The sequence below is a fragment of the Glycine soja genome, chromosome 12 (assembly GCF_004193775.1).
Source record: "Glycine soja cultivar W05 chromosome 12, ASM419377v2, whole genome shotgun sequence".
Lineage (NCBI taxonomy): Eukaryota > Viridiplantae > Streptophyta > Magnoliopsida > Fabales > Fabaceae > Glycine > Glycine soja.
In genome coordinates, this window is record NC_041013.1 from 44263867 (window position 1) to 44276280 (window position 12414).

General features: G+C 35.9%; 2 protein-coding genes across 3 annotated transcripts; both read left to right on the forward strand.

Moving 5' to 3' along the window:
• Positions 1–321: 321 nt before the first annotated feature.
• On the forward strand, positions 322–5199 carry LOC114379884 (TMV resistance protein N-like). Of its 2 annotated transcripts, XM_028338684.1 has the most exons (6): positions 322–864; positions 1582–2683; positions 2844–3119; positions 3247–4023; positions 4519–4591; positions 4744–4923. In XM_028338684.1, the coding sequence occupies exons 1-6, from the start codon at positions 356–358 to the stop codon at positions 4773–4775; spliced, it is 2769 nt and encodes a 922-aa protein (XP_028194485.1). In that variant the 5' UTR covers positions 322–355; the 3' UTR covers positions 4776–4923. The 2 variants fall into 2 exon arrangements, with proteins under 2 accessions (XP_028194485.1, XP_028194484.1); XM_028338683.1 differs by having other exon boundaries at positions 4519–5199.
• A 1539-nt stretch (positions 5200–6738) lies between these two features.
• LOC114379886 (putative pentatricopeptide repeat-containing protein At3g08820) lies at positions 6739–10846 on the forward strand. The gene is made up of 2 exons (XM_028338688.1): positions 6739–9171; positions 9727–10846. Exon 1 carries the CDS (start codon positions 6748–6750, stop codon positions 8806–8808), a length of 2061 nt encoding a protein of 686 aa, XP_028194489.1. The 5' UTR covers positions 6739–6747; the 3' UTR covers positions 8809–9171; positions 9727–10846.
• Positions 10847–12414: the final 1568 nt, after the last annotated feature.

Consider the following 12414-nt stretch of genomic DNA (forward strand, 5'->3'; position numbering starts at 1 on the left):
AAAAACATAACAAATCAAAATAAAATTTTTGAAAATATAAAAACAAAAAATAAATTTTTTAAAACTTAATATAGGAAAATGAAACTTTCTAAAACACAAATAATCAAAATAAAATTTTTAAAACTCAATGGAATTAAGTGAAATAATATTAAAATATAATAGAGTAATGCACCAAAAGTGAAATTAAGGAGGAAAAAAAAAGCATGTCCACGATACTCTTGTTCAAAATATTAAATCTTTCCGGCACTAACAATCCATCTAGTTAAAGTAACATTTAACAATACTTGCATTGGTGGCATCAAAGATCATCTCTCCGTACTTTGCATTATAGCTGTCATTGACTTCAATTCCTTTGATGGAATTCATGTCGTCGTCGTCTTCTTCTTCATCCTTCTCAAAATCCAATCCTGGAAGGATGTACGATGTGTTCATCAATTTCAGGGGAGAAGACACCCGTAGGAATTTCGTTTGTCATCTCCATTCCGTCCTCTCAAATGCTGGGGTCAACACTTTCCTTGACGACGAGAATCTTGTCAAGGGAATGGAACTAATACAACTAATGCGGGCAATAGAAGGGTCTCAGATATCTTTGGTTGTTTTCTCCAAGAACTATACTCAATCTACATGGTGTCTTACTGAGCTTGAAAATATCATCAAATGCCACAGACTTCATGGCCACGTAGTTGTGCCCATATTTTACCATGTTTCCCCATCCGATGTACGTCGTCAGGAGGGTGATTTTGGAAAAGCTCTGAATGCATCTGCAGAAAAAATATATTCAGAAGATAAGTATGTGTTGTCCAGGTGGGGCAGCGCACTCACCACTGCTGCAAATTTCTGTGGTTGGGATGTGATGAAACCCGGGTAAATCAACCAATACTTTCTAGTTTCTTGCTTCTTTTATTTGCGAATAAAGCTCTAATAGTATAAACTTCTCTATAAACATAGAAGAAAGTGGTTGTCTAACTTAACTTAAGTAAAAATGGGGTTAAACAACCCAATAGATAGATGTTAATACCTGCAACCAACCACACAATTACACCAATAATCTATAATAGGCTTATTTAACCCCATTTTACTAGGGGTAACCAACTATCTTTTAGTACGTAATAGAATTACACCCATCATCTATAATGGCCTTATTTAACCCCATTTTACTTGGGGTAAGTTAGACAATTGCGAAAAGAAAATAACAATGCAAAATTATTCGAGTTTAGTGAAAATTTAGTTATGCACTTGATGGTTTTATATAAAAGCTCTCATTTAACATTTTCAAAAGCTGAATTGCATAACTTGATTTTAACTTATTGGAGAAGCTCAAAACTTTGTTTGAATAAACTTTTCCGTAAGCAGAAAATAAGAAGGTAAGATAATTCAAACTTCTCCCATAACAACTATGATTTTATTGAAACATGATCCAATTAATTTTACCTTCTTATTTTCTTTTTCTGTAAGTGCTCACAGGGAAATTTATCCAAACAAGCCCGAATGAAGCATATTTAAAGCTTATGATATGTCTTTCTACTTGTAATACATTATCATTCTGCCTTTTTTAAAAAAAAAATGTTATTGAATTTGAAGGAATGAAGCTAAACTAGTGAAGGAAATTGTTGATGACGTTCTCAAAAAACTAAACGGAGAAGTGTTGTCTATTCCCGAATTTCCCGTCGGATTGGAACCCCGTGGGCAAGAAGTGATTGGTTTTATAAAAAACCAGTCCACCAAAGTTTGTATGATAGGGATATGGGGAATGGGAGGATCTGGTAAAACTACCATAGCCAAATTCATCTACAATCAAATTCATAGTAGATTCCCAGGTAAAAGTTTCATTGAAAATATTAGAAAAGTTTGTGAAACAGATGGTAGAGGGCATGCTCATTTACAAGAACAACTTCTTACTGATGTCCTAAAAACAAAGGTGAAGATACATAGCGTTGGGATGGGAACAAGTATGATCGAGAAAAGACTTTCAGGAAAAGAGGTACTCATTGTACTTGATGATGTGAATGAGTTTGACCAATTAAAAGACCTGTGTGGAAATCGAAAATGGATTGGTCTAGGAAGTGTAATAATCATTACAACTAGAGATAGGGGCTTACTGAACATACTTAATGTTGATTATGTTTATAAAATGGAGGAAATGAATGAAAATGAGGCCCTTGAGCTTTTTAGTTGGCATGCGTTTAGAAAAGCAGAACCAAGAGAAGAATTCAACGAACTTGCAAGAAATGTAGTTGCTTATTGTGGAGGACTACCACTAGCTCTAGAAGTTCTTGGTTCTTATTTAATTGAGAGGACAGAGAAAGAGTGGAAAAATTTATTGTCAAAACTAGAAATAATTCCCAACAATCAAGTTCAAAAGAAATTAAGAATAAGCTTTGACGGTTTACACGATCAGATGGAAAAGGATATATTCCTTGATGTTTGTTGTTTCTTTATTGGTAAAGACAAAGCCTATGTCACGGAGATACTAAATGGCTGTGGACTGCATGCTGATATTGGAATAACAGTTCTGATAGAGCGTAGCCTCATAATAGTTGAAAAGAACAACAAACTTGGAATGCATCAGTTGGTAAGAGACATGGGAAGGGAGATAATTCGTGAAAGTTTAACAAAGGAACCTGGGAAGCGCAGTCGATTGTGGTTTCATAAGGATGTAATTGATGTATTGACAAAGAATACTGTAAGAATATTCTTCATTTTCTGTTTTGAAACTTCTCATGAAAGTGTTTGCCTTTTCATGTGCAATACATGTGTGGTTAGGCTGAGCTTTAAGTATCATTTTCTTGTGAACTAATATCATAAATTTCCAAATTTATTTTTCTTCACTCTTTTCATCACAGGGGACAGAAGCTGTAGAGGGATTGGCACTGAAATTGCATTTAACCAGCAGAGATTGCTTCAAAGCTGATGCTTTTGAGGAAATGAAGAGATTGAGATTGTTGAAACTTGATCACGCACAAGTCACTGGAGATTATGGGAATTTTTCTAAGCAACTGAGATGGATCAATTGGCAAGGATTTCCTTTAAAGTACATACCTAAAACCTTTTATCTGGAAGGTGTAATTGCGATTGATTTAAAACACAGTAATCTTAGGCTATTTTGGAAAGAATCCCAGGTATATATTACATGTCTTTCTCTATTAAAACTCATAGGTTAGTTAAAATAGTAATTGTTGCCACTTACCTCTTTCAGTTTCATTAGCTTCTTTAACTTCTTGTAAAAAACACTGTCTCTTGTTGTAGGTTTTGGGGCAGCTAAAAATGCTCAATCTCAGTCATTCCAAGTACTTGACAGAAACCCCTGACTTTTCAAAACTACCAAAACTTGAAAATCTCATTCTCAAAGATTGCCCACGTCTGTGCAAGGTACACAAGTCCATTGGAGATCTCCACAATCTTCTTCTGATAAATTGGACGGACTGTACAAGTCTTGGCAATCTGCCAAGGAGAGCTTATGAATTAAAATCTGTGAAAACTCTCATCCTTTCTGGTTGTTTGAAGATTGACAAGTTGGAAGAAAACATAATGCAGATGGAATCCTTGACAACTCTAATTGCAGAAAATACTGCCGTGAAAAAAGTACCCTTTTCGGTAGTAAGATCCAAAAGTATTGGATATATATCCGTAGGTGGATTTAAAGGATTAGCACATGATGTTTTTCCTTCTATCATTTTGTCTTGGATGTCACCAACAATGAATCCCCTATCTCGTATTCCTCCGTTTTTGGGCATATCATCGTCTATAGTTCGCATGGATATGCAGAATAGTAACTTGGGTGATCTAGCACCAATGTTTAGCAGCCTTTCAAATCTTCGAAGTGTTTTGGTGCAATGTGACACAGAGTCTCAACTATCTAAACAATTAAGAACAATTCTGGATGACTTACATTGTGTAAATTTTACTGAATTAAAAATAACATCATATACATCACAAATTTCAAAGCAATCCTTGGAGTCTTATTTGATTGGCATTGGAAGTTTCGAAGAAGTCATCAATACTCTCTGCAAGAGCATATCTGAGGTTCCTTCTCTTCATCTTTCTCTGCTTACCTTTACTACTCATTTTAGCTATCAATTAAGCGAACATGAAATAATCCTAATGAAGTATCTAAAGGAAACTTCCATACTCACCTTTTAGCACATTTCCCTTCTATAATCACATGACTCCATTCAAAAAATACTTTATTTTAATACTCAACAAGCATAGTGATCATGCTCATATTAAGAACTAGAAAATTGATGTCCCCTTTCTTCTGGCTACGCTTGCTTCATGTTTGTTATATTTCCATTGATCATCAAAAAATAATTGAAATATAAGTTGAAAGACTTGTAAACAGAAATATCCTAATGATCTACTGTTGATTTATATATAACAAAACAATTAACCAATTTGTTTGATGCATTGTCATTTTCTTAAAAATGCCCATTTTGTAAAGAATGACAAAATATTGATTGAAGAAGGCCATTTTAATAACAGAATTGCATAAATGACTAAGGTTTTCTGTTCATGCTACAGGGATTGGCAACCAGTGAGGGTTGTGATGTTTTTCTCCCAGGTGACAACTATCCTTATTGGTTGGCCCGTACAGGTAAGGGACATTCAGTGTATTTCATTGTGCCGGAGGATTGTCGCATGAAGGGAATGGCTTTGTGTGTCGTTTATGTATCAGCCCCTGAAAGCACAGCAACTGAATGTCTTATTAGTGTCTTAATGGTTAATTACACAAAGTGCACCTTGCAGATATACAAGCGAGACACAGTAATTTCCTTTAATGATGTGGATTGGCAAGGCATAATATCTCATTTGGGATCTGGAGATAAGGTGGAGATTTTTGTTACTTTTGGGCATGGATTGGTGATCAAGAAGACAGCTGTCTATCTAATGTATGATGAATCAATTGACACAGACATGGAGCCTACTCCCGAGCCAAAGAAAAATTCCTTTGTAAGATTCATAAAGAAAATTGTAATGAGTAAGATTCAAGAGGAGTAAAGGTTTCAACCAATTTTTATTGAACATGCTAAAGTCAGTCTAGGATTCCCATACGTACTTTTTCTTGGAGAGAGAAGAGAATAACCTATGTTACGCTGATGCAAAGGAGAATTTCATTAATAAAGTTCATAAAATTTTGTTTAGAAATCATTTCCCATCGTGATAGGTCTCATTATTGCTAGACAAGGTGTGATGCAATAGAATCATAGAAATTTTTTTATGGATAACAGGTATTCTTCTAACTACAATTTTAGTTCAGTAAAAAAAAAACTACAATTTTAATAAACAAACTATGCGTATTCATAGAGCTGGAATTTCTTAAATCATTTTCATCCCATTGGTGTGCAGAACATGCCTTTATTTTTTTCAGAAAATATTTAGGTAAATAGGTAGTACCTACCTTGAATATTTGCCTGAAGTGTGTTAGCTCTATTATTTTCTAACTATTGCTTAGTTGTGTGATTTATCTCTGCAACTGCGGCTGGGAACTGATGTTTTATTCAGTATAATATAGTAATTAATTGTAACAAATGTTCTCTTCTACATTCAACACGGATTTAAGTTCGAGTGATGAAGCAGTGGCGAGGATTGACGCTTGAGTATCCCTGATTCTGCTAGGCCATTAGAGATAGACGGGACAGCTTGTTGTGTGATATTTCATTTTCTTTCTGTTAGTCTTAGTTTGAAAAATAAATAGCTATTCGGATTTTAGATTGTGGTTTTCATGGATTGATTTTTTCTTTTTTGTTTTACTTGACCTAGATGACCAAAATTAGCAGTGCTTTTTCTCCTTCTAGGTGATTTCATGTATCTAGTTTTGATTATATATAGCACCTTTTTCTCTAGTTGTCATGTTGCTATCATATGGTTGACTCATACCCATTCCCACCATCCACGTAGTCATTTATACTTTCTTGAGCATCACTTTCATTTGTAGTAACAATTCACTTTTCGAAAGTTTAATATCTCAATTAAAATATTTTCACATGATAAGTCAGATTTAAAAACATGAAAAGATGAAGTCACTCACCTTATCAAGACATAGCTTCACCGCTTGGAGGGATTTGAAGATGGTTGTTAGAATGACGTGAAGTTGGGGATTGATGTTAGTTTTTGCCAATTCTTGGGTGAGTGGAGTTAAAATTGAAAGGAGCTGAACTTTTGGAGGCCCCAGAACTTATGTCTTGATAAGGTGAGTGACTTGTCATCTTTTCATGTTTTTAAATCTGACTTATCATGTGAAAATATTTTAATTGAGATATTAAACTTTCAAAAAGTGAATTGTTACTACAAATGAAAGTGATGCTCAAGAAAGTATAAATGATTACACGTGGATGGTGGGAATGGGTATGAGTCAACCATATGATAACAACATGACAACTAGAGAAAAAGGTGCTATATATAATCAAAACTAGATACATGAAATCACACAAAACAACTTCATTCCATTATTATATATATTACATTTCATATATCAAATCATATTCATTCATGTCCAACAATGCTTCCATCAGTGTTTAATACACTTACAACAACTATTGGTGTCTAAATAAAAAAAATGGATATTAAAGTGAGAAGTATATGTATAATAGCATAAATATGGAGGAAAATAATTGGGAAATTGAATATATATATATATATATATATATATATATATATATATATATATATATATATATATACATGATCAAATTTATTGCATTTGGTTGAAGGTGCACAAACCTATATATATATATATATATATATATATATATGGTGCATTTAGTGATGCGTGGTAGTAACATGGGCTCAGAGCTGAAGAAGTGTTTCGCTTGGGGCTTGAAGTCTCTGCACCAAGCGAAGCAATGCCACTGCCTTCTCCTCCGTCTCGGTCTCCACCAAGACACCTACCTCATCAACCTCCTCCTACGCTCTTCCCTCCACTTCGCCGCCACGCAATACGCTACCGTCGTTTTCGCCCAAACCCCGCACCCCAACATCTTCCTCTACAACACCCTCATTCGCGGCATGGTCTCCAACGACGCCTTCCGCGATGCCGTTTCGGTCTATGCCTCCATGCGCCAGCACGGCTTTGCCCCGGACAACTTCACCTTCCCTTTCGTCCTCAAAGCCTGCACCAGACTCCCACATTACTTCCACGTGGGTCTCAGCCTTCATTCCCTTGTAATCAAAACTGGGTTTGACTGGGACGTGTTCGTTAAGACCGGCCTTGTTTGTTTGTACTCCAAAAACGGGTTTTTAACCGATGCGCGCAAGGTGTTTGATGAAATTCCTGAGAAAAATGTTGTGTCTTGGACTGCTATAATTTGTGGGTACATTGAGTCCGGTTGCTTTGGAGAGGCTCTCGGGTTGTTTAGAGGGTTGTTGGAGATGGGTTTGAGGCCAGATAGCTTCACGTTGGTTCGCATTTTGTATGCTTGTTCACGGGTGGGGGACTTGGCTAGTGGACGGTGGATTGATGGGTATATGAGGGAGAGTGGGTCGGTTGGGAACGTGTTTGTAGCGACCTCATTGGTTGATATGTATGCGAAGTGTGGGAGCATGGAGGAAGCGCGCAGGGTGTTTGATGGGATGGTGGAGAAGGATGTTGTGTGTTGGAGTGCCTTGATTCAGGGGTATGCTTCCAATGGGATGCCGAAAGAGGCACTTGACGTGTTCTTTGAGATGCAGAGGGAGAACGTGAGACCGGATTGTTACGCCATGGTGGGAGTTTTTTCGGCGTGCTCAAGGCTCGGGGCGTTGGAGTTGGGGAATTGGGCTAGGGGTTTGATGGATGGGGATGAGTTTTTGTCTAATCCTGTGTTGGGTACTGCATTGATTGACTTTTATGCGAAATGTGGAAGTGTGGCACAGGCGAAGGAGGTTTTTAAGGGGATGAGGAGGAAGGATTGTGTAGTCTTCAATGCTGTTATTTCTGGGCTGGCTATGTGTGGACATGTTGGAGCTGCCTTTGGGGTGTTTGGCCAAATGGTAAAGGTTGGAATGCAGCCGGATGGGAATACTTTTGTTGGTTTGCTTTGTGGATGTACTCATGCTGGTTTGGTTGATGATGGTCACCGTTATTTTAGTGGCATGAGTAGTGTTTTTTCTGTAACTCCTACTATAGAGCATTATGGATGCATGGTGGATCTCCAGGCTCGTGCAGGTTTGTTGGTTGAAGCGCAGGATTTGATCAGGAGTATGCCAATGGAGGCCAATTCTATTGTTTGGGGGGCTTTGTTGGGAGGATGTAGGTTACATAAGGATACCCAATTGGCTGAGCATGTGTTGAAGCAGCTGATTGAGTTAGAACCATGGAATTCGGGACATTATGTTCTCTTATCGAATATATATTCAGCAAGTCATCGTTGGGATGAAGCAGAAAAAATCAGGTCTAGTTTGAATCAGAAAGGGATGCAGAAATTACCTGGGTGTAGTTGGGTTGAAGTTGATGGGGTCGTTCATGAATTCCTTGTAGGCGACACTTCCCATCCTTTGTCACACAAGATATATGAAAAACTTGAAAGTTTATTTAAGGATTTGAGAGAAGCTGGCTATAACCCGACCACTGAGTTTGTGCTCTTTGACGTAGAGGAGGAGGAGAAGGAGTACTTCCTTGGCTGTCATAGTGAGAAGTTAGCTGTTGCATTTGCACTGATCAGTACTGGGGCCAAAGATGTGATTCGTGTTGTTAAAAATCTTCGTGTATGTGGCGATTGTCATGAGGCTATAAAACTTGTTTCAAAAGTTACAGGGAGAGAGATTATCGTTAGAGATAATAACAGATTCCATCATTTCACTGAAGGCTCATGTTCTTGTCGGGATTATTGGTAAACTTTTGATGCATTCTAAGATGTGAAGTCTAAATTCATGGTTTGCCTCACTTCAAAAGTTGTCAGACATCAGAGTTTCATTTGAATATGTTGAAATGGAATTTTATGTTCTGCCAACCCTTTACACAAGTTTTGGATGGGGATAAGTGAAATCTATGACATCTTTTGTCTGACTTGAATATGGTCAAGGTCCAAGATAGTTTTGCTGCCTTTCAGATGGAGAAATGGCCCACTTGTTTGTCAAATGCAATTGCATAGATCACATCACATTCTTTCCATCTCTCAAGTTGAAGCAGCAAATTTGGGTCCACTGATGAACTTCAAAGTACCTGTCATTTTGGGACATGCAAATACTTCCTGCCAGGTTTGTAAGATTGCTAGTGAGCACTTGAATTATGGAGTTGGTGACTTTTTTTTCTTCCCTATGGACCTAAACTTGAGGTTCTGGAAAAACTTTCCATGACAGTGGTACTGATTGGTAGAAGTTTTGCATAGATTTTAAGATCAATTTTATTGACTTAGACAACTGATGGAAGTATAGCAAGAACACACGCATTGTGTAGCAATTGGTTTGCAAGTCATACTATGTTACAAAAATTGTAGTCTATTGGTGGGGGCAAACATACCAAATTAAAGCTTGAAAATTGAACCATGCATTTTCTAATATAAAAAATGGATTGAGTTTCTTTACACCTCTTCAGTTGTCTCTATTATGCTGTCAAGGATTCTATTATTACACTGCTCAGAAGTTCTTAAATGGATAATATAAAAATGCAAAATATTGTACAAGGTAGAACTTCTTATTTAACACATAATGTTAAGAATTAAGCTGGATTCTTACTGCAGATTATTTCATCTTCCTTTCCTGGTATTTTTATAACTAGAACTGATTCTTCTTTTTTATAATATTGCAAGCTAGGTTGTTGAAAATGGAACAGGTTTGCACACTAGAAGTTTGGCCAAAAAGAGAGCCAGTCCTTTTTTATCTACCATGGTCCATGGCAACTTTGTTAATGTTTCTAGAATGGACATTCCGATCAAAGCATTGGACCATACATGCTAGAATTGTTTGAATGACAGATAATACTAGTGAAGTTCCTCGGAAGCCTCTTCGTCAACTTCCAAATGGCAAGAGATGGTAATGATTGGCCTTTACATCTGTATTTTAATAGCTTTCTCTTTGGAAATGAATCTTATAGGGCAATACTAGTGGGTTTTATCTAAGTTTTGCATCCCTTGCAATGGCCCACATATTAACAATTGCAGCAGTTGGTATTTTCTCTTGGAAACAATGGGTTACTGGAGAGAGCGGTGACTTGTGAAGACTGAAGAGGAATCTGATCAGATAAATTGATATAATCCAAACGAGGAATGTGAATGCACAGCCTTGGATGTCTAGCATAATGAAAATGGGATGACGCTAATGCAAAGAATTTAAATGGGCAAAGAAGAGATCTAACCAAGGCAAAAATCTCATTTTATATAGGTGCCTTGGTGTAGAGACATGCGATATTTTATAGCGTGCAGTCGGTTCATTAGTTCTTTGGTGGCATGAAGAGAGATTGTCTCATCATCATCATCCTTCCTGCCAAGTGCCTACCACTGAAACCTCCAATTTCAAAAATTTATTCCTTATTCTTTTTTCTTCGCACACAACCAAACACATAAGGATTTTGAAGCCAAAATCAATGATCACTGTTATCAATTATAGATGACAGAACGTAGCGGAAGACTGAAATTTCACCATATAAACATGCCATTGTGTCTTATGGTGCTGCCATGATGGGTCTCCTGTCACAAATTACCTATTGTAGTTGGCAAAAAATCCACCAGGCTATTCCACCATGGCTGCCATTTAACAACAATGTCAGTGACCGTAAGAGATTGTGAAAGTAAAATTAAAGTGAACGTATACTTAGTGTTGTTTGTGCTTGCCTTATATTTTCTCTACTTCGTTGCTAGGGTAGAGTTAACAATATGGGTGCCCGAGGGATACATACAAGCTCATTAAATGATATTTTCGACTAGTATTTGGTGCAGCACTCATGTATTGCTCATCATGTAGTACTAGGGAAACGATGACTCTTGCCTTTGTTGTTCTCATTTACGTGTGTGCCAACATGTTTGCTTTGTCAAATTTAGGCCCAATATGTTAATTCAGATTATACTAAATATGCCGGTAGTTCTTCATCCACCCTAAAATTTGTTTCCTACTACACCTTTTTACCTTTTGGATAGATTAATCTGGATTGTAAAATTACATTCCAGATTAGCCTTTTCGGAATGTAACTTTTAACATCCCTAAAATTTGGAGTGCAATTTTGCATTTTGAATTAGGTGTAAGAAGCAATTTTTGGAGGTGCAGGAAACAACTGGCCAATATGCTGTTTCAGATTAAGCCCAATGTGTCAATCCAGAACAATATGCATGCTTTAAGTTTAAATATAACTTTATATTATTAACATGTTATAGTTTTTGTTATGATTATGAACAGGTAGAATTTTGTACCCATCTAACACTTTTAGTAGTAGGTAGAATTCCATTTTTACGATCTTGATTGCGTAAATAAGATGGCACCTGCTTTTTCTTTTTCTTTTTTTCCTTTTATTCAAAAGCAATCAAATATTGGAATAAATATAACTATTGTTTTTCTCCTTCTCGCATATGGTGTTCTTACTTTAGTCCTGAAGACCTAAACTTTACATCTTTATTGGCAAACTATTCTTATAGTGATATATTTTACTTATACTACGCACCTACAAGAAAGACTTCGTGACCACGGCAACAATTATTGCAAAAGTAAATGTAGTTAGCTTCCGAAGGCAACTTTGGCAACGGAAATGGAGCCATCCCTTCCCGACTCATTTAAAATGATAAATTCTTTTAAACAAAAATAATAATATTAAACAATGCTATCAAGCCATTCCTTTAAGTTTTAGCCTTTTTTTCCTTACTAACATTTTTTCTTTACACATTTAATTATTGAATGTGTAAAAGGCATAATAAATTAGTTTTGTCGTTAAATTTTTTAGACCATTTTGTTATTAAGTTATAATTTTTAAAAATCAATTTCATATTAAGTTGTAATGTTTAAGGGTCTATTGGACATTAAATTATTTACGGTACCAATTTGTTACATTTTTATACATTTAAGTATTAAATTTAAATTTTTTATTTTTCAAGGACCAATTTATCAATATCTCACATTTTTAGAGATAAATTTAACTATTTATCCAATGAATTGAGTTCATATAAGTATTTTGAATTATGCTATTGAAATAATTATTTTTTATAGAAGGATACTTAAAGTCCATTTCATTCATAACAAGAACATAAATACAAGATGAAATGCTATGGAAATTATGGGAGCAAGCATAAAATTGTGAGACCCTTGCTATTGAAATAGTTACTCTTGCTATATTTTTTTTGGCATCTCAGTCATTTCATAGAGTATTTTTCTAAGTAAAGGTTATCCAATATTTGAGAAATTATTTATCTAAACAAATATGTATTTGAGTAGGTTTTACTATATTGGGTGTGTTTAAAAATATGCGGGACCATATAGTTCCACCCATTTAATAATGTTTAATTATATGTCGTATGAAAA

Excerpts from the sequence above, each read along its gene's own strand:
- LOC114379884 (XM_028338683.1), top strand. The coding sequence starts at position 356 with ATGGAATTCATGTCGTCGTCGTCTTCTTCTTCATCCTTCTCAAAATCC. Across the intron at positions 3,120-3,246 it reads TATTTTGGAAAGAATCCCAG|GTTTTGGGGCAGCTAAAAAT; the intron begins GTATATATTACA and ends CTCTTGTTGTAG. Across the intron at positions 4,024-4,518 it reads TCTGCAAGAGCATATCTGAG|GGATTGGCAACCAGTGAGGG; the intron begins GTTCCTTCTCTT and ends TTCATGCTACAG.
- LOC114379886 (XM_028338688.1), top strand. The coding sequence starts at position 6,748 with ATGGTGCATTTAGTGATGCGTGGTAGTAACATGGGCTCAGAGCTGAAG.